General features: G+C 37.2%; 2 protein-coding genes across 3 annotated transcripts; one reads left to right on the forward strand and one right to left on the reverse strand.

Moving 5' to 3' along the window:
- Positions 1-205: 205 nt before the first annotated feature.
- On the reverse strand, positions 206-21,205 carry LOC135644892 (mediator of RNA polymerase II transcription subunit 25-like). Of its 2 annotated transcripts, XM_065162846.1 has the most exons (15): positions 20,824-21,205; positions 19,388-19,418; positions 16,904-16,967; positions 15,628-15,758; positions 14,540-14,749; positions 14,378-14,443; positions 11,975-12,200; positions 8,265-8,332; positions 7,363-8,172; positions 6,734-6,787; positions 4,698-4,726; positions 3,685-3,753; positions 3,482-3,566; positions 897-983; positions 206-808 (listed from the first exon to the last, which is right to left on the reverse strand). In XM_065162846.1, the coding sequence occupies exons 1-15, from the start codon at positions 20,919-20,921 to the stop codon at positions 419-421; spliced, it is 2,418 nt and encodes an 805-aa protein (XP_065018918.1). In that variant the 5' UTR covers positions 20,922-21,205; the 3' UTR covers positions 206-418. The 2 variants fall into 2 exon arrangements, with proteins under 2 accessions (XP_065018918.1, XP_065018919.1); XM_065162847.1 differs by lacking the exon at positions 14,378-14,443.
- Positions 21,206-21,412: 207 nt separating this feature from the next.
- Positions 21,413-22,526, forward strand: LOC135644893 (pathogenesis-related protein PR-4-like). The gene is made up of 2 exons (XM_065162848.1): positions 21,413-21,891; positions 22,202-22,526. The coding sequence occupies exons 1-2, from the start codon at positions 21,640-21,642 to the stop codon at positions 22,382-22,384; spliced, it is 435 nt and encodes a 144-aa protein (XP_065018920.1). The 5' UTR covers positions 21,413-21,639; the 3' UTR covers positions 22,385-22,526.
- Positions 22,527-22,599: the final 73 nt, after the last annotated feature.

Raw genomic sequence — 22,599 nt, forward strand, 5'->3', positions numbered from 1 at the left:
GATGCTTTAATAGAAAACCAAGGCAATTGCAAAATTCTGAAAGTCGTAAGAATATTCTTTGGTTGAGAACAACAAGAAGCTGTAATATCAGAAACATGATATCTATTTAGGTCTCTTTCAACCTTCTGGTTCTGGAAACTATGATAAGACATGGATGTTGAAGGTGATGGATGAATGTCCAGGCAGCAAAGGAAGAAAGAGATGGTATTTTAAACTCCAGATGCTGAGAATTATCTGATTGCTTGGGTTCATGTCTCCACAGCAGTGGTGTCTTTATGTACACATTGAAAATACGATGAGTTCTACATTTGAAAGAAGGAAGCATGTGGTAAGTCGTGATACAATCATCGTCGCCGTGGTACACAGAGAAACAAAGCAAACCTGACAATTAAAGCATGAAGACAAATATTCGTGTGTTTTAAGGTAAAAATGCCCCTCCAGGCATGTTGGTTGGCCCTGCTTGGGATAACTTGCCCTGCGTCATAATTTGAGACCTGCCATGCCCTTGGATAAATGTCTGACCCATTCCCGTGCCAACCATTTGCTGCTGTTGTTGTTGTTGCTGCTGCTGCTGCTGCTGCTGGGGCTGCGATTGCTGCTGCAACTGTTGTGGTTGCATATGCTGATGCTGTTGTGCCTGCTGTTGGAGAAGCGAATGTGATTGCGACTGTGGCTGAAGCTGTTGCTGCTGAAGCTGCTGCTGCTGCTGCTGCTGAAGCTGCTGTTGTTGCTGCTGAAGTTGTTGTTGTTGATGCTGCTGAAGCTGTTGCTGTTGACTAGAGACTTGCGGCTTGAATACTACCATATCCTGGAAGAAAAAGAAATGATCTTAGTAGTAGAGCTACATATACAGAGTATAGCAACCATAACACTGTCTACAAAATCATGGAATGTACCCCAGGGAACAGCATGCCAATTAGACGGCCAGCTTTGTCTGAGACAGAGAGAAGCAATGTTTGTGAAGGTAACTGGATGACTGCACACTGCAAAGTTTATCACATAGGACATTAGTTTTGACACACTTATTCACATAGTTACTGGATCTGTCATAGTACGTGATAAACCATAGTAGAAGAAGATCTCCATATTTAGTTGCTTGAATTTCTAATATATCCATATGGCTAAACCATTAGATTGAGCAAACTTATATTGCATCCACATCAACTAATGACAACAAGCAAATCAAGTTCTATCCAAACCATCTCCAGACCAGTGTAGGTCCTATACATAACGGTGTTACTGGTCAGTACGGACCACAGAGAAAGAGGGAAAGAAGAGGGGAGGAGGAGGAGGAGGAGGAAAAGAGAGAAAGGAGGAGAGGGGGCTGGGGAGGCCATCTGTTTTGACAGCTGCTATGGTTGTCAGCAGCAGGCTGAAGATATTAAAAATTAAAGAACCACAGTTTTAATGTAGTCCAGGCGACCAAGGTGATGGTTCTTGATCAGACCGATAAATACCAATCTAAGGGTCCAACCTTTTTCTTTTCCCCAATTATGATAGTTCTAAAAAGAATCATGCTCAAAACCTCATTAAATTCCCTAACCACTTACTGTAATGAATATCTAAACAAAGATTAATTTGCACCCCAGACAAGGTCAGCAATCATGGTTAAGTAGTTCTTTTTGAGGCAAGCATCAATAATTAACTAATGATCTGTCAGGTACGTCTAATGCATGAAACTCATGCCGATGCAAGATCGAGAGAAGGTCAATTACATTGTCTTACGGCTTTAAAGGGAGAGGCTTCTGTTCAAGTAGTTGACAAACTGTATCAGACAAAATCAACTAGAAGAAAGAAACAGCCAAAATACATGATGATCAGCAATAAAGGAATATCATTTAAATGATAGAAATCTATATAAACGAAAAGCAATGCAGAATAATTTTCTGATACACAGACAACAATATTTTAATGATCCCAAACCTTTTCAAATAATGAATAATAAGAAAACAACAAATATTAAATTGCCTCATTCAGCAAGAGGATGAGGCACCAAGATAGTGAAATAAATACCACAAAATTAGGATGCACAAGGATTCAGACAAAAGATTGGAATGAGAAGCTCCCAAACTAACATCAGCAATACGATATACATTTTGGGAAGGAACAGTTCCTATGAATAGATCATATGTCTAGAAAAAACACAAGACCTGTCAGAGAATCTAATGCTTAAGATATATGTCGCTACTGGTCCAAAAGGTCCAGTTAATCTATTATGATCCAAGAGCGATGCAAAAGATCTAACATACTTCTTTAAAAACAAACATCGAAGGCAGGAACTACTTTGAGGCAACCATAAGTTTCCTTGCTAAGCATAAGATGAAAAAGGAAATATCAATATAGGACCTGTGCTTGATAAGAGGTCCATAGGAAGGCCGCATACTGCCTCCTTAGTGAAGTTTACAACAAAGAAATCATTTAGTGTACCAAGTGCCACAAACCTTTTACAAGTTCTCTTAAAATTGACTTGAAATGAACCACATTGCAGAAATATGATTGGAGCTTTGAGGGTGAAAATGTTTAATTGAAGTTCTACAAAAAGGGATATTGGTCACATGCAATCAACAGCCACTTGGCAAGAAGAAAGTATGATGGTAAATTTAGCAAATTGAATTTTTGAGAGTAAGCTTGAGAAGTGGAGTGAAGGTTGAGATGGTGAGGCAAATAGACTGAAGTCCTAAGTTGGATATCAGAAAAACGGCAGACCACCAGGTTACATAAGAAGGATCTAATTAATTGGTTGAGAAATTTCCCCATGTAACACAGAATGGAATAATAGGTGTCATGCCAAGATATGCCAAAGGGTTTAAAATTTCAGTAACCATACCCATATCCCTTGACCGGGCTGTTATGGTCCAATTCATACCAACACAGTAACGGCATATAGATCAGCATCGTGAAGGGCAGACGAGGAAGATGAGGCTGAGCATTACCACCGGTCCAGCGGCAGTGGGCAACACAAGGCAAGGATCTGCCAAGATGAGAGAGAGAGAAGGAAGGGGTGGTGGAGGCGGGTAAGGGTATTAGAAAACCTAAAGTTGCCCTTTAACTAAAAAAATATCAAACTGGAACATGTTTCTACAGGTTATTAAATGGTAATCTACTTACGATTCGGATCATGCAAAAAGCACTAGTCCATGTTCTGCCTCCAATGCATACCAATCTTAAATACCACGCAATGCATACCAGTCTAAGCAAAATTTAAAACCCCAATACCAAGTACCAATTAGAAGAGTAGGGAGCATTTCTCCATAGAAACAAAATTTTGAATTATTTTCTTGTTGCATAGTACATACTGTGCATAAACAGATCAGCATGCTTCCATACCACAAAAAGTAAATCTTCACTCATGAGAAAAGTTAGCTACAAATACAATTTTGACCATGATTACTCTGGATGATTGATGTAAAAATATATTACACTGAAGAGGTCCATGCTAATTTACAAGAGAAGATTAAAAGTGTATTAGTCCATGACTTACAAGTTTCTTTTCTTGCAGCTGCCCAAGAAATCCATGCTGATTTAGTGTTCGAAATACCAAAAAGTCTGCCTTACCAACATATTGCCTGTATTGGAAGTAAAACAAGAAAACACGAAGTTTAATCTACCAACATGAAAACCATGGAAGAATTTTTATCAAGAAACATTATGATGTTTAATAAATGCAGAAAGTTGATATATGACTTGTTATTCATATGCTCTTGGGCAATGAGACGGACAATTTGCATCGTCATTGGCCAATCTGCTGCTAGCCTGTAATTGGACAGAAGCAATGTTAGACTAACGTGTTTTATGCCATGAAATCAAATCATTAGAATTCATAAAACATCAGCACTTAACATTTGCCATAACTAGATTCAAGACCATAAATACACCACCACAGTATGCATTTCAAGTTTCATTTTAATTCAAGAACGAAACTGTCTAAGAATTAATTAGACTTTGATGGTAGATAGTAACACACAATGTGCATGTATGCACACACTGAAAGCACAAACAACCTAGCATCAAAAGTTTAGATACTACTACAATCTATTTTGTCCATATAAATGTGTATGTACTCCTCTTAGATTCTACAATCCACTTTTTGTCAGCATATACAAATTTGAATGCAGAGACTAAACAAACATCTGATTTTGCAACCATATCTGTTTGTCATGGATGCATATATGTATTTGAATTGGATTTATGGCGGATTTAGATGTAAATTTACATATATCAAATATATCACTGTAGAAGGTACTTACTAACTCCTATCAGCGGCATTTCTTGATGATGACAAACATAAAGAAATACAAAAAATTGAAATAAAAGAAAATGCAATAATATTCTACATGCAGAAAGGGCATCTCTTAGATTATAATATGTAAATTAAGTACTTTGATATACATTTAGCAATCTGAATGCATAAAGAACTAAAACCATATTCCCATCCTTATTTGGAAGGTACAAGATACCTAAATCTTAAAACAACTATGAGCATGCAAGAGAAACGTATATGCAACCATATTCTTCTCAAATCAGATAAAAAAATGAATTGGGCAGATATCATTCAAGACTCTTTCATCTCTAATCATGTTGCCGGCAAAAAACTAATTAGCTTGGCAAGACTATATAACCGGGTCAAAGTTGAGATCCATCAACAAGAGCTTCCTATCTAAAATGGCAAAATGCAAAAGAAAGCTCATAAAACTTACGAGTCTGAGGCTGATTGACTCCTATATCCCTGGAATGTACAAATTACACAACAATCAATATGCAACCAACTAGACATATAAAAAGTTTGATGCACATACAAAAACTGCATGAAAAGGTTCGTAATGAATTAATTCCAAACACTTGCTTTTTATAATAAAATAACATGGCACAGTCAGATGGTACTATTAATACACTATGGACCAATGAAAAACCTACTTTTCAGATCTTTTAGCCATATAGAAGATAGAGTTTGACATGCTTTGTCCTGTTTGAGCCTCAACTGGATATGACAAGTTAAAGATTCAACTGAAATATAAAAATCCCAAAACCTCATTATTACAACCAAATTCTAGAAGAAGATCAAAGTATTAAACAGTTGCCACCTTAAAACGCTAAAAGGTACCAAATATGGGGTGTAGGGCATGCTTTTCATCCAAACCTCTAAAGAACATGCTGCAAATGGAGGTTTGAACTCAAAATCATAACTGGGATGTGGTACCAAATGAAAAGACAAGAAAAAACTAATCTTATCCTCTTCCTCATTTTGCCCTTTTCTTTCTCACCTCTTCTTTTTTGTTTTCTGAGTAATATATTCTGGTGTACTGGCATTCACAAGACAAATGATGTCATGTTATTTTATGTATAACCCAACTAATTACACAATCAAGTTAATTCATGTAAGGCCAGTATAAATTTTCATAAAACTTGCAATTTCTTGTGGTAATTTTAGATGGTACTGGGAGCATAAAATGGTTGGGCTAGATATCCACCCATGTTGACCACAATAATTGAGCGTAAGGATTGACAACATAACATGACATGATGCCAAGGGCATGCCATACATAGGCAAATAGGTGTCCAAGGCATCCTAATATGCACAACCTCTATGATGTAGCATGTATCCTATCACATGTATGGTGCCTCTACTGTCAAGTCAAAATGTATCATGTCAGAACTCAATGTATCTATGTGATTAGTTAGATATTTTTAATTTATGCACTCTGATAGAAGAATTTGATGTGATAACATCCACACCTTGTATTTGAATTATGACTTCCTGTGGATATGTCATATGTGATCATACTTTGTTCAACCTTGTGTACATCACAGGATCTCGTACAACATATGTTTGTACCATAGAGTTATCGCAGAAACAATAAATAAAATGACAAGTAATAGCAAAAATTTCACTGAAAATACATAAAAATTCATTATGCCAACTTGAATCTCAGGCCCTGATGAAACTTTAATTGATCCTATAAGTTAAGACTCAACTAAAAAGAAACAAAACTAAAGTTGGATTGCCTACTATCCTGAATTATGTAGTTTCATTACCAGCAAAAAACAATAAATAGAGAAGGCAAAAGATTAAGCCATATGTAGCTGTAAACCAAGTCTCATCACCATTTAAAAGGTAACTGCAAACAGTAGCTTTGGCATTAACTGAGCCTCCAGTTATTTAACTGGATTACTACTTGTTTAGGACAAGTTTACAACAATTACAAGAGAGTTTTTGAATACTGGCCAGTACCCACACCAGAATTTTATCAGACTGATATGCACAAGTTGGTATACAATACCCTAAGCACACAAATAAGAAAAATATTAAAAATTAACAAAGCCATATGTAGCTAAAAATAATAATCATCACCTTTTAAAATTTTTTCAGCAAATTATACTTTAAGCAGTAACTAATCCTCCAGCAACTTGACTTAATATTATTCATCTAGAACAACTTAATTACAAGCACAGTCATAAAAAACCCAGACTACTACCTGTAGCAGAATATTATTAGATATGTACAAGCCAATCAGTATGGTACAGCACCACGCTGCACAACAATAAGAAAATAAATACTTAAACATCATTTTATATGTCAAAACCAATTCATACAGTCAGTACACCTGTATACCATTATGGTATCAAACCAATATGGTATGGCTAGTATAGTTAGTATACCGGAGTGTCAAAAACCATGGTTAGAATGAAAGTGTTGCAAATAATAGTTCTGAATTTGGTGAACCCAACAACTTACTTCAAGTTTACAAATAAAGACAGGCTGCCCTTGTCTCTGTCCAGACAATGATCCCTAAGCAAATCAAAACAAATCTAGATTCAGAAATATGTCAATCCACATAGTAACATATTAATGACAACATACAAGATTGACAGCAAACTTTGAACACAAGTAACATTTAAGATGATAATTATGTGTTAAAGGTGTAGCTTAACTTAAGCATCAACTAATACACTAATTATTTGGCTATAGTACCAAAAAAGTTGAACAAAAGGAAAGCACAATGTGATAAAAGTTCGTGACACCTTGCAAAAAATAAGTAACGCACATATATAATGCCATCACATGCCATAATTTACGTTTTTTTTTTGACATATTGGACCACGATACCTAACAGTATACATGATCAAAAATAAAATGTTAACTGTGACGCTTCATGTTCAACACATGTAAACTTCAAACGAGAATAAATTACAAAAACATATGCCATCAACTAGTTAACTTAAAATATATAAAGTTCCACCGGAACAAAATTTCCCACAACTTAGCCATTTGCCTCCAAAATGCTCCTATGACTTAACTTGCTAAAGATGCTATCCAATTTTCCAGCATATTATTAATCAATGGAAGGACTAGAAAAAGCATACCTCCCAAATTTTAAGATATTTGGACTGGGATTGTTGAATACCAGGGGCATGTTGGGTCAATGACATGTTAATTGCAGAATTATTGGCGACTCCAAGAGAATGTACTCCAGATTGTTGAGTCATTCCTGGTGTTGGAATCATGGTTCCAGGTCCAGAGGAGACACCACTGGGAACAAGATTGTTCATCATGTTTTGGTTTATGGTCATTCCACCTTGGCCAATCTGTGCACCTGAGCCCAAAGTTCCCTGTCCAACATTAGATACTGACTGACCTACTGGTATATTTCCCTGAAGATTATTCAGTGTTGATGAAATGCCAATGTTTGAGTTTCCAGATAAATTTGAAGTAGCTGATGCGAGTGAACCAAGTGTTGTATTTTGTGCAACTTGCGATGTAGTCATCAGTGCCCCTGATACAGGGACTGAAGAAATGCCTGATAAAGCAGATGATGACATTCCACTAGATATCATATTTGACATGTGCACTGCCATAGGTGTTCCACCCATCGTTGGAAGTCCAATAGAGCTCCCTCCTGCTATAGAGGCAGAGGTCATCACTTGGCGATGTTGGGAAAGATTATTTAGAATGCTAACATTTGCTGGAGCTGGAACTGCAGGACGTGATGATTGTGATATAGGATTCACTAATGGTTTAATCTCCTGTGTGGTGTCAATACTAGCATTCATTTCCTGAGAACTAGATGGCGAAGAATTTTGTAGACTGGATATTCCTTGAGAAGCAACATTAGCAACTGATGGTAGATGCGAAAAAGCAGGCCCAGATACCATGGGAGAAACAGTTGTGGGCTCCTGAAAGATAATAATGGTAACACTTACTCCATTAAGTAAGAAACATCATATCATGAAAGAGCTTCAACCATGGAACTACTAAAGACTCCTACCACTTTTACAGTTGCTGTGGGGATACTTCCGACAGTTATTGGTTGGCGGTTCATCATTGAGCCATTAACTATGAAAAGAATACACAAAATGTCAGCCATTACTAGATTGACAATAAATTAAGAACAAAAATTTTAACAATTTTAACTTTTTTTCTAAAATGAAATAGTGATCAACGTGTAACTGTATTCCTACACAGTTGAGCTTTTGCAAGATATAACAAACATAACATGCAAGTTATCATAAAGCTCAACTGGAAAATATATATCGTTAAGGATAAATAAAGAAAACAATAGGATAATTGTGCACATACAGAGATTGGTGCTATCTCTTGATTTTACTCTTTAAGAACAAGACATTATCAAAGCTTATCATCAGTTCTTACTTCATATTAACCAACAATCCATCAATTATTTCATATCTTAAAATAATTTTTTAACCTTCATGCATTTTAACTAAAAGTGGTGTAACCAATTGTCACGGACAAAGTTATAAATAGAGTGTTCGATGTAATGCTCGTGTATGTTCATGTCTTTTGGTTTTATTCATGCTTTGCACGGCATGTAGAGGGATTGCAGTAGATTTGACAACCCCGTTTTGATTGGCTTTTGTGACCGTTTTAAGCTTGTAAATATAGGTTGTATGCAATCATCACGCAGAGGCAAAACTGTCCAGAAACAGACCATCCAAACAGTCATTTTAGGGGTTTTCTAGCTCCATAGAATGGTGCAGAGTGTCTGCCAGCATAGCACCCAGGAGCTACATGAGTGGCACATGGCTGGATGGGCCCTTAGGGTAGTGTCTAGGACTGGTTCGTGCCTTGTTCCGCAGTAGTGTCATGTGGGCACTTGTGATGATTTTTGGTCGCGGCGAGCTACCTTGGACCCTTTGTCGTGCGACCGTTCAGAGCTTGCAAAGTCTACGTTTGTAATTTGTGTTGTCTATCAAGTGTTTGCGGAAATGACCGTTGGTGAATCCTGAGTTAAATGCTTTCTTTAACTCTTCTCTTTTGTAGGTCCTTAAGGGACCATAAGAGGTTTCCAGGAGGCTAACCCTTTACGGACGAATACACAAGTGTGCCGCATGACATAGGCAAAACCAGCTAAGCTCGTGACAAATAGTATCAGTATCAAAGCAAGATAAGCGCACTTAGAAACAATTGGCATCCAAATGTGGGGGACTTAGAGGGGCTACGTTAAGGGCAACCAACACGCCCGATCGTTTAGGAGAAACAAACGTTGAGATGTAAGGAAAGGAGTCGTTTAGAGGAGTGGGCATCCGAGATTAGCATTCAGAAGAATAGCCAACCTTTCACGCGAGAGGCACCACGAGGATAAGCGAGCTGGGAAGAACATGTAGCACATAAAGATTGGGATGGCTGAGTTCGAGCTACTGCTCAATGTTGGCAACCAAACTTGATAGTGATTAAGGCAAGCAGGGTGCTTGTCAAAGTATGAGACCGTGCAAGGTGGGATGGGTTGCTCAGCGACCGAAAAAGTTATGCAAAACTCATAGTGGTGAGAGGAATTGCTAACTTGAAGAATTCGATACTCATGCAAAGGCTTGTATGCGGATAATGGATTGTTCGTGGCCATCCCAAGACGACCGAAACTCGGCGCCATGGAGCATTGAAACTTTTTCTTCGGTATGGAAGGATACGTTCGTAGGAGGTTGAAGTGTGCAACGAGTTCAACATGTTGCTAGGCATTGAGAGGCATAGCAAGAGTTGTATGGGCGAAGAGTCGTAATCTAGAAAGTGCATTCGTAGGGACAGAACTATATACAGTTTGTTCAGCAAGGCAGAGTACTCCAAGAGGATAGTATCCTTCGAAACTTCCAAAGGGAATGATGCAAAGAGAGAAGTTGCTACAACGGGACAGATATCCAGGAGAGATAAGTCTCGGTTCAACAGAGAGAGAATCATGTGCAACGGACCACGCATGTTGAGGAGGGGTACCTCAAGACAACAACTCAACAAAGCTCAATTGATCGAGCGAGCGACAAGAAATCATCGCATGATCTCGCATGAGGTAATGTGTTGGTAGAGACATTGCGAGATCAAGTGAGAAGTGATCCAAGGCAACACCAAACGAAAGCACATGTAGAGTCAATGTGGAGATCGAATCCAATAGAGGACTGACCCATGAAATGGTGGGTGCAAGATCCACCATCAACTCAATGTAAATTGAGGAGTAGAGTTACTTAGGTGAAACTTAGTGAAGTGTCCAAGTGGCATGAAAGGAGTCAACATAGAAGACGAAACATGAAACAAAGGCACGAAACTTTCCTTGGACATAGATCAAGTCTGAGACACAATGTATGGATGGATTTCCCATGAATATTTGTCTTGAATTTAAGCTTGCTACCTAAAGAGCTTACCTATGCATACACGAATATATTATTACTACTAGCATTTATATTACTACTAGAAACAATTGAAGGTGCCCTTATATCATATGAAAGTAACTTTACTTTCCCATGCACAGTTACCAGGCTCCTAACAAAATGATTGTCACTAGCTCAGCTAGGATACAACACAAAATGGTTAACATTCCATAATAGCTAATTCAAATATTCTAAATGAGGTATAAGTCAGACTATGGTCCAACAAGAAGCAAACAACATGAAAAAGCACATTACCATTGCTCAATATGATTCCAATCAAGCAAGTCACCAAAGTGCTCACCAAGGTACTCAGGCTAGGGGAGGCAAGGCCCGAGAGCCTTAAATTGAGGCAAGTAAGGTACCTTCACATGGGATAAGTGACCCTTGTTAAGCCTGAATAACTTATCTAAAATGTCATGTTAATTATAGTAGACTCATCAAGCCCTTGTAAGCCAATTCAAATCTTCCACTTCAAATATAGGACTAACCTAAGGGTGTTAAACTTCAAGATAACCTACGGTCTAAAACCAACCCCATAGTGATTGGAGCATAGGGCGATGATCATGATGTTATTTCTAGCTCAAAGTTATAGACATAGGCAGGGCAAATATTCATCCATAAACAAAAACACATGCATGGTATGTCTCACAAGGCCACATAAGGTATGCATATCATGTTGGTGTGGAATTATCAATGAACAACACAGATTGAACTGCAAAGTTAAACTCCATGTATAATGGTATTTTGAAACATTAGAGCTGTTTTTCAAAGTAGTAATAGGCCTTTGCTAATGACAAGCAAAGTGCCATGATGCAGGAAAAGGTCTGGCAACTTGAACTCCTGCCACTTCCATAATTTCCAGAGTTTGTGTAAGTGAAAATTTTTTACTTCTTGCTTTAAGAAATGATTATATTTTAGAAAATTGGTCCCTGCAACACTGACTATCCAATCCTTATTAAAAATTACAACCAAAAATGTTGAATTTTTTAACAAAATGATACCAAACAGAATGCAAGAATGTCTGGAAGCTATATGAAAAGTTCTATTCTCTCATCTTTCTGCCCTCAAAATTTTACTTCTACTTTGTTTGACAACCATTAATTGTCTTCTCTTGTTACAATCAGTCTACTAACACAACAATTCATACAAGAGAAACAGAATGTCCTAACACTTTGTCTCCTGTAGAAAAAAGATTATCTTAAGGCTGCAGGAGAACACAAACCAACATGATTGTATAAAGTATCTAATAAAGAATTTTTCAAATTAGCAAAAGTTGTTTAGATAGTGAAATCCATTGAATGTCACACATCATCCAATTTAAAATAACCTGAAGGATTAGAAGTTGCAGGTGGTCCTGAAATAGGAGCAGCAGAAGCCCCATCTAACTTCACAATTCCTTGATTTGAGATGCCCTGATTATGTGTCAAGTTTGGCATTGAAGGACGGCTTAGAGCAGCACAAGCCTCCTTAAAGTTCTCAGACAGTAACACTAGATACTGAGGATTTCTGACATGATCCACAGATGGATCTAAAGCACGAGGATTTCTCTTTCCCTGCAAAACAACAATTGCTTTCTAATCGACCAACCACTGTAAATAACATTGGAAGTTTATATAAGATGATTTATGGAAAAACAGCAAACAGAGGTCAAAATGAGATATCACATAAGGTAAACAGCATGAGTTGCATGACTTAAAAAAGGTGGCAATATGCAATAGAACCACCGAAAGAATTGGAGAATGGAGAGTAACAACTTGGAGAACAGTAAAGCAACTCGAACAAATTGTGATATAAAAATTGCTTTTTAAATGTAAACAGAACTGCAGAAGAATAAAACAACCTATTCAATTAAAGTGGAAAAAAGAAATAATTGATTGCAAATCTTTGTTGCAGGTCATTAGAAGTATTGAATAGCTAACAAAAACCTATGGTTGAGAAATTAGAAGAGAAAGCATGTTTCAGTACATCCATACATATATGTATGTGGGAAACAGAAAGTATAAACTAAGAACCACAAGACAGAGGGCTAAAATTTTCAGGGGCCAGTATGTCAGAAGTGCACTGGACATGGCTAACGTTTTCAGCAGCTGAACAGCACTGATAGTGCTTGAAAATGGGCAGCCATTTGCTGTTTTAAGCTACAGTGATAAACTGCCCACTAGCTGAAACTTTTAAATTAGGGTTGACTTCAGGGATGACAGAGTCAGTAGTTATATCCAGTAGCCAAAAAGACAAAAGAAGAGTAGGACAACTTCACGTTGTGAACTTGCTGGCAACAAAGTCCAAGGATAATGTTTGCACATTTCATAGAATATATCTAAAGAAAGAGACTGTAATTTTGACATCAAAGATCAAAAATTGTATGAACATAATAATAATAATGGATAAAAATTCATCTAAAATGATTTTAAAATAACTTACAGAGACATTTTTTTTCAAAGATATTAACTTAAATATATTAAAAAATTGTTATGTATATGTAGTTTTAAAATAGCAATAAACCGCCATAAAGCCCAGATTGTTATCTAATTAATAGACAAGTGAAGTATAGGCAATGCAAAGATGAATAAAGAAAAAAAATATTCAAAGAGAGTCTATGGAATTTGAGATTAATTGTAAATCTCACGGACATGTGCTAAGGAGATACATAGATGTTGTGATTAGAAGATATAACATATTTCCTAGTAGTAGTACGAAGATAGATAGACGGAGACTTTCTTAGACTCTTAGTTTATCTAAGAATATGACATTTTCCAAGACTCAATGATCACTAAAGATCCATATAGTCGATCCCAAATATTTAGAATATTACGGCTTTGTTATTGTTATATTGGATTACATAAAGGATAAAGTTTAAGCCCTCCTCCTCACGTTGGCAATAGATGAATTTACTAGTCATATACAATATAAACTTTGTGGTGTATATCACTCACTAATAAAATTGTTTTACCAATGAAAGTTCAAAATAAAATTAATTTGAACCTTGAGTTATGGAGAACTAAATATTTTTAACTAAGTAGAAGTAAGATTGAAAAAAATTATAGGTAACTAATTTTTTAATTAAATACTGAAAATTTTAGTAATCATGATTTAAAATCTTGAATATCAGGCTTGTACCATTTGTTGGCTAGATCAATTTTATACCACCATAGGGCACATGGTACACCTATACAAGCTACGATACCATAAAAAGGGGAGGGGAGGAGGATAAGAGGAGATAGTGAAGAGGAGCATTCAAGCCAATGGTAGCAACCAAGGAGTAGCATGCGAGAGGCGAACATCACAAGGCATTGAGCGCAGAAAAATAGAGACAAAGAGAGAGAAAAGATGGCACATGCTAATCATTATTAACATGTATCTTTTACTTGGAAATACATACTAAACCACATACTATATTAGCACGTGTCTCCAATCAGGATGATTAGCATGTATCTTTTATTTCAAAAGCATGGGACAACTAGGTACAATTTGGTATGTACCGACCGATAATTGATCAGTATACCGGTACAGACCGTTAAGGAGAACCATGAAATAAACCATATTCCGATCAATCTTAAACAGTACCAATGTGGTTCAGGCACACCATATTGGAACTGGCTGATATTGCAAAGTGCAAACTATATCTAATTCTTATATATGTGCAAAGACTTTGCAGTAAATTCACATCAGAGAAGAATGTTATTGACTAGAAATAAGAAGTGTATAGTTTGCAATGGTACAACAGCAATACCGCATTATATATTTCTCTCAAATTTGGTAGTTGCTTAGGTGAAATCACTGACAATGAGACAAAACACTGCAGAAAGAACAACAGCAAAGATCAACATAATAGCACTATAAACATTATTTCTAGAAACACAACAGAATAGCTTGTAAAAGTATTCCTTATCACCTGACCAAACGATTTTGCGACAGTCTGAGCATCTGCAAGACCATTTTCTGTTTGTACTTCGCCAGTCTCCTTGTGCTCTGAAGCTGGAACAGGAGGCCGATATACAGGAGTGGGTAAAGGGTGGGGATTGCTTGCAGCAACAAGAATACAATGTTTCTGTGTCTCATGATTTTGATGATTGTCGGTTACGTTTGAAGCAGCTGAAAACATCTGATATTGGAAATGATTTCAGAAGATACAAAAACCGCATTATGACAATAATAGAAAAGGTGGCAGATGCATAGACACCACTCAAATAACAAAAGAAATTTAAATAAAAAGAAACCCTAATTCCAGAGTGGAACGCATTAAAATCATGGGCGTAAGTTGCAATACCACCATGCATTGCTAGTGAGGGCAAAAGTGGCTTGATACAGAAGTGTGTACCTCATTATTGTTCATGATATTTGCACTTTACATGCATGGCACAATGCACAACCCACTGGTTGACAAACAGATAAAGTTGATAACTTGCCTGAGCACATGACAGGAGGCAACAACATCACGTGGTATATTATATATAATAAGATACACTAGCCGAGTGTTCTAATTAAGTCCAGTTTTGGGTGGGTAGTCTTGGGAAAAGAATTCCAACCAACTTAACCAACCAATCCCTCCAAGAGTTAACAGATCTTAGACATATTAAAAGTGCCCAATCCCATTACCTTGCATAAACCCCAATACACATATGAGTTTATAGGCACAACAAGCACCACCTGCAGCATGCTTTGCCAGAAAACTTAACCAAAGATAAAATGTAACAAAAGCAATATTACAATCCATAATGAAACAGGTTATACTTTGTGTATATTTATTGCTCAGGTCAACTCCATTTTTTATTGTTTAGGTCTTTCTATTGTCTGCTATTTCCAGATATTCTCATCATGATTCCTAGGAAGTTGGAATATTTTAGCAATTATCTTGTGTCCCAATCTGTGTATAATTTTTAAAAGAAGATTGCATATTACTACAAGCATCAAGGTCTAGAATACCAACATTTTAAGAACTAAATTTAATATTATATAGCAAAGATAGAGCTTAACTCATACCATTAATGCTTCAGAAAGACCTTCAGCAATTGCAGCTTCAGTAAAACCACCACCAGTAAAACGCATTGCTGACAACCACTGAAGGAAAACATCCAGATCTTTCGTCCAACCACTACGATCCACAACAAAAGCTGTAACAGGAAGTTCTGAACTTAGATTTAACAGTACAATTTGAATCTAGGATTAAAAAATTCTTTCTTTTTCGGGTCAAAAGAGATTCCATATAAATAATATAAGGTATAAGATAAATGCCACAAAGGAAGCTCTTTAAATTCATTTGGTCAAACACTAATTTGAACTTTCTTAACACCATTCCCCAAAAAGTTAGATCATGCCATACAACTAATTAGTCCTATTTGACTGTAGGAACTAGAAGCACTAAGCTACCTTAATGCAAGATTTGCAATACCATGTGGTACGGTGTGAGCAGCATATTCCAGTCTGACATGTTATTGGTGTACAAACAGTGTAAACCGGGTGATATGCCCAGTACCAGACCTATATCGGGTGGTACAGGTCTTCTACCACTCAGTACACATGGTACAGGGTCAGCACGGCTCGGTACAGGGCCCTACAGGCTCTATACTGAGCAGTTTCTGTTTTGTTATTTTTCAGCTCTTTAAGATTTTTTCGATACCTACAAACGTACAAACACCCAATACACTGGCTATGGAACGCTACCATACTAGTCCAAACCCTAACCGGTACAGTACCAATACACAAAATTACAAACCTTGCCTCAAAGTATTGCTAGAATATAGTATAACAGCCACCGGCTGAGGTAAATTCTCCTCGTACTAAGTTTAATTTTTGGGTAAATACGTTAGGCATGTCATTTAACAATTAAAAGCCATATTTAAAGCATTCTAAAGTCTGTTTCCATGGTATTTTTAGGGAAGATGATATCAGCAAAAATGGTTTTTTTCCCCCTCACATAACCTCTAAGTAGAATACAATATATGTGATTGTATAGCTTTGAGGCAATATTTAAGATTGGTAATTTTTATTCCAATAATGAGTGATAGAATAGTAAATTTTCTCTCTTGTTTTCTCTCGGGAGGTTTTTTCTCTTTCTCAAATTATAAAATACCTTGATAGGCAAGTCTTCTTCTATCAATTATCTACGAGGTTCAAGAAACGATAATATATTTATTTTGTTAAGAAAGCATCGATCTCATCTTGCTCTCAATTAAAACAAGAAAACACCAAAATGATTGCACTAAACTATTCTCAGAAATCACTAGCAATAAAATGTGAATGAATATAGAAATCATACCACTATAAGGCCCATGAGTATTGAATACAACCAAAGCAAGCTCAGGATTTGCTCCATTTAGCTTCTGTAAATAAGTAAATCAAAAGAAGCAGGGTAATTAACTGGTCACAAGAATCTGGTGTTACACCTGACAAATCTCATAGTCAATAGAAATCATAAGTGTTGTGTTGCATCTAATTAAGTCATAAATAGTTGTTCTCTGTCCTGGTATTACATCCAATAATGACGAAGTTGTAGATAACTTGCAACCAGAAAACATAATTGTCTAGGACTTTATTTCACATGTGATTCAGGCTTCATTGTGAACAACTACAGCATTTGATACTAGGCAAGCATAGGAAAAAGCATTAAAATAAAATAAAACAGACCAGTGTGGTCACTGGTCAAAATAACTATCAAAACAGGAAATATGTTTTTTATATAATGCACAAGCAACAGATATTAAACAGAATATGAAACAAGCATATGGATGCTCAAATTGGGCAAAAGAGAATGCAAGAATCCTCCTACAACTTCAACAGATAATTACTCCATGCTTCAGTTCAGTCACATGCTTCAATTCTAATAAAATAAATTCCTCCAGTACAACTTCAACAGATACCAACAGACAGGACTAGCGGTACTTATATTTGTATCCTAAATGATAAGAGATGGGGCACAAAAAAGGAAGAAGTAATATATGCAGCTGATCTAAAGAAAATATGAATAATAGATGAATGAATGAATGAGGATGCAAGAAGGTGAAAGATGAGAATGCACAACACTTCAAAGAACAACAACTAGCTAAAACCTGAAATACTTTACCCAGCCAATCCTCCATCCAAGAAAACAAAAAAGATAAAAGATGCTCACATTGAACCCTCAAATCACAAGCTATTAACTGGAAAATGTATAACAATGTGCATAAGTAAAATATATTCTCATACATTATACATTATAGGAAAACATATTAAAGCAATTGTATGATAAACATAAGTATAAATCGAAGGCAAACATAAGTATAAACATAAGTGTGAAATAACTATACATATAATTACTTTCAACATGGGAAGTAATGGTTTAATATATTCAAGAAATAAGAATATTATGGTCGAGGATTGCCTTTTCGGGTACTAGACCCATTTCGGAAATTTGTTGGAACGATATGTATCGCTTTGTACCGGTGTACCAATACATGATACACTGATGCATACCGGTGGTTTGGCAAGGAAGAAAAAGCGGGAGAAGTGGAAGGGGCAATGGAGGAACAGAGGTGGACGGAGGGAGGAAAAGGAGGAAAAAGTGGAGGAAGAACAATAAAGAAGCAGAGGAAAAGAGAAGCGGCAGCGTACCTGCAAAGCAGCGATGGCAAGGCAACAACTTTGTCAAAGTGGTAGCGACAGCGGTGAGGAAGTGTCGAAGGAGTAGTGGCGAAGTAGCGACGGCGAGGCGATAGCATCTTACACAAGAAACGTGAGCCCTAATCTATTTTTTCCTTTTTAATGTTGATTTGGACAAGGCCCCACCATTTCTTTGAATTTTTATTAATTTAATTGGATCGCCCGAAACGAGGTTGTCTGCATATCGGCCCATGCCCAGACCAATACATACTGCCGGTACCATACTGTTTCGGGCGGTATAGCAAACATTGATTATGGTTCTAATATTTCCAATCATCCTATTTAGCTCCCTTGGCATCCGATTTAGATTGACCCAAAGCCCCCTTGTCAAACCAATTTGCCTACACCTACCCAAGATTTTTGGTCAATCCCCCACACAAAATCAAAGTGTTTTCCATTCAACAACACACCTTGGAACAGGCCATCATATCAATACCACACAAGTGTGCTGATACATACAGCTAGCCACAGACAAAATCAGCATGTATTACTCTTATTTTTTACAGTGAAAATTGATGATAGTTATCTATATTTGGTGATTGTATTATTGTGAACACACAAGTATGTCTTTTCATTCTACCTTCGGTCATTTTAGCATGTTTGAGGTTATTTCACATAAATTATTATACTAACTAGCAACAGTTTATTTTAGATATTCTTCTCTACAAATCTGCTTTGGAGTATCCATCACAGGGGTCATTCAAATATTTGGATCAATTCCCAAATAACAAAATATGGTTACATTGTTTATACAAATATCTACTAGAAGAAGATTCCAAGTCTTCATGACTTTTTAAGTATCATTGGGAAAAAAAATGACTGTAAATCTCCAATACGATGCATCTCTGCTACTGGAATGAGAATAATGATTTTGTGTAATTTACAAATATATCACACAAGCAGGACAATGGTTAAGAACGCTCGGGTAGAAAATAAAATTGATCTATGATAGCTGAAAATGCCAAGCTCAAAAAGTATTATTATCAAAGAAACTAGAAAGTTAAACCACAAAAAAGCAGAATACTGTCATAATCATAAGATAAATAAAATCATGATAGCTTTTAAATTTCAATGGATCTAAATTTCTATTGGATTCAGAAGTTACCTGCCCAGTCATCTCATTTCCATAATAGTACCTAAAAAAGTCCCATAACATGTTATCATTCTTAATTAAAAGTCATAATAACCTGTGAACACTAACCAATTACCAATTCATAAAACAAGTTAGTTCAACAAAGGAGTTGAAAATTGTAATGACAGTGATATAACCATAAGAACATGACACAATAAACCAAAGTTTTTAAAGCCTTGGAGCAGATAAAGGCACGAAGATTTCTTCAAGACTAGTGCAAGGTATGAGGCAAGGTGCACAACACAAGTGCTTATTAAAAGAAATAAAACCGAAAAAAACATATAAATGAATTGTAATTACCATCAATAATATTTAAGTACCAAAAATATACATTTTGCCCCATTAGAGATATTTTCCGATCTGATACTCATTTTCTTATCCTTTTCCTTTCTATTCCTTTCTTTGTTCTTCACAAACTCTAATCATCTCTTCCAAAATCTTGTAAAAAAACGATCCAACCCAAACACAAACCAATGTGCAGATGAGTACAGTACATCGATAGAGTAGAATATACCTTGGTATACAAATGAGAAAAGAAATATTGTCTTCATATTGTCAAATGGTCAGTAAACTACTACATATCAGTAAAGTGTTGAACCAGTTGATACATACAATCAATACTTGTTATCTAGATACATTCTCTTAATTGGTATTTCATCTTGTTTTCTTGTTACATTCACTTTTCTGTATCAGAATTCCTCTATAAATGCCAAAATCCTTCCTGAATTTTTACTCTTGATCTTGCACGATTCTTGACATCTAAATATTATATTACCTAATATATGGTTCATAAGCACAACATAAAATGAATTCTTGTTTAAAATTCTAATCCTCAGAGTTTAAAATTTAGCCAAGATTTCAAACGATTCCCCAATATCTACATTCGGACTGATACATTTACAGAGCCTTATTTCCAGGAAGCTATTGCTTCAGATTGATTGGTGCAACTTTCAAGGAAAAATATCCGGATATGTGGTCTGAAATTGTTGGCATAACCATTCGTTACTCATCATGTGAAATTATTACACATTGCTTGTGTGATATATCTTTGCCACGAGAGTGGTACCTAGAAAAGAATCAATAGGCATTCCATCAATTCTTTAAATGTTCATCGGTATTTTGGCAAAACCAAAAACCCTACTTAAGTAGTTAAGAGATGAAAAGTTTGATCACAGATGTTACGAAGCCACTAAAATACAAACACCCTGCCCTTGTATGAATATTTTCAACGATGACAATCGATCGAATCGTAATATTACAGGGTCATTGAAACCAGGATTCTAGTTTAAACAAGCAACGAGACACCACAAACAATAATACAATGAAACCCCATCACAGAATCCAAGAACAACGATCTAACTTCAAGAAACCGAGAAGAAAAAGAGGGATCACGAGTTCAGGGAACCGACCTGATGATCTTGTCGAGGTAATCGGAGAGGATGGTCTGCCAGTACGGGCCAAGCGCCGCCGTCCCTTCCACCGCCACGATCAGCTGCCTCTCCGCCATCCCTCCTGCTGGTCCTCCTCGGGCGGTTTCTAGGGCTCCGAAGCGTAATTATCGGGCGCTGGGCTCTCCTCCTCACAAGAGAGACGCTCCTCCCTCTAATTAATGACCCCCTTCCTCCGCCCGCCCGCTGCTCGTTTCGGAAGACAGGGAGGAAAAGGGAAAGGAACTAACAGATGGAGACGCGCGCGCACCGAGTCAACCTTGGCATGCAATCAACTGGGAAAGGACGGATTTCTCTTATCTTAACGGGCGAGACGCTGCTCCCTCTACTTATTCGCCTCCCCCATCCGCCATCGATCGCCCGCGGCAGCTTCTTCTGGAAGACGGGGCGAGGAAAACTGAGATGCGGTCTCACCGACTCGCATTCCTCGAATGCGAGAAACCGGAATGAACCGACTCGCTGGACCAGCTCGGGTTGGCCGGTTCGTTGACTGCAACAACCCTCTTGCCCCGGCCTGGAAAATGAATCGATCGGCTCGCACGAACCGGCTTGACCCGTTTCCCGGCTCGCCAATGACCCATTTTGATTTAAATCAATTTTATTATAAGATGCTAAATTACTAAATGATACACGAATGCTTACTTGCGGCCATCAAGCTATGGTCAACTCATCACCACCGCCACTTGACATATTTTCCTAAGGGGGTCATTTCGTCGAACGCTTAAACGGCATCCGCAAGTAGAGCCCCCCCCCCGGCTCTCCGTCCGAACCAAAGCCATGGCGAGCTACGTCGCTGCAACGCTGCTGTGCCTCATCGCAGCGGCTAGCGCGCAGGAAGCGGCGGACGTGCGGGCGACGTACCATTACTACTATCCGGAGGAGAACAATTGGGACCTGATGGCCGTCGGCGCGTACTGTTCGACGTGGGACGCCGACAAGTCGCTGGAGTGGCGGGCGAGGTACGGGTGGACCGCCTTCTGCGGCCCCGTCGGACCGACCGGGCGAGACGCTTGCGGCCGCTGCTTGCTGGTAAGAGATCAACTGATTGAACCTTAAATTTAACATTTTCCAAAAACATTATTAACAATATGAAACATATGGAAAATATTGCGAAAAGAACATAAGAGATTAGAGAGTAATAAATATATTTCAGTGTTCTTCTATTTCATCCTAATAATGAAAATTAAATATCCTTAAAAAATCGTAATGTCTAATTAATGAATAAAACTTTGATAATTTAAATAAGTGGTCAGATTTGTATTTTATTTATATATATAAAAGCTATGAAGACCTTAATAATCTTTTTGTTGGGATATAATTATACGGATAAATGGTGCAGGTGACGAACACGGCGACGGGAGTCCAAACGACGGTCAGGATTGTGGATCAATGTGGAAATGGAGGGCTGGATTTAGATTGGGAGGTCTTCTCTCAGATCGATACGGATGGAAGTGGGTATGAGAATGGCCATATGATGGTTGACTACGAGTTTGTTGACTGTGGGGGAGATTCGTCTTTTTAGCTTAATGTTTTTGTTTCCTGTTGTAACAATGATGCTGATGCTATGCTTTTATCTATGACATGATGTTTTGTGTGTTTCAAAAATTATATTTTATTGTGAGGTGGATCTCAAAAACACTCACTCGTGTTAGTTATTTGAGATTAAATATATTTATCGGAATTATCGATTTTGACTCTGAATTATCGGAATTCTCGATATCTCGACCGGAGGATCGA

This window comes from Musa acuminata, chromosome BXJ3-8 (assembly GCF_036884655.1).
Source record: "Musa acuminata AAA Group cultivar baxijiao chromosome BXJ3-8, Cavendish_Baxijiao_AAA, whole genome shotgun sequence".
Taxonomy (NCBI): Eukaryota; Viridiplantae; Streptophyta; class Magnoliopsida; order Zingiberales; family Musaceae; genus Musa; species Musa acuminata.

Excerpts from the sequence above, each read along its gene's own strand:
- LOC135644892 (XM_065162846.1), bottom strand. The coding sequence starts at position 20,921 with ATGGCGGAGAGGCAGCTGATCGTGGCGGTGGAAGGGACGGCGGCGCTT. Across the intron at positions 12,201-14,377 it reads TGAGAGAAATATATAATGCG|GGAAAGAGAAATCCTCGTGC; the intron begins GTATTGCTGTTG and ends GTTGTTTTGCAG. Across the intron at positions 984-3,481 it reads AGCTGCAAGAAAAGAAACTT|TGTGCAGTCATCCAGTTACC; the intron begins GTAAGTCATGGA and ends TAAACTTTGCAG.
- LOC135644893 (XM_065162848.1), top strand. The coding sequence starts at position 21,640 with ATGGCGAGCTACGTCGCTGCAACGCTGCTGTGCCTCATCGCAGCGGCT. Across the intron at positions 21,892-22,201 it reads CTTGCGGCCGCTGCTTGCTG|GTGACGAACACGGCGACGGG; the intron begins GTAAGAGATCAA and ends TAAATGGTGCAG.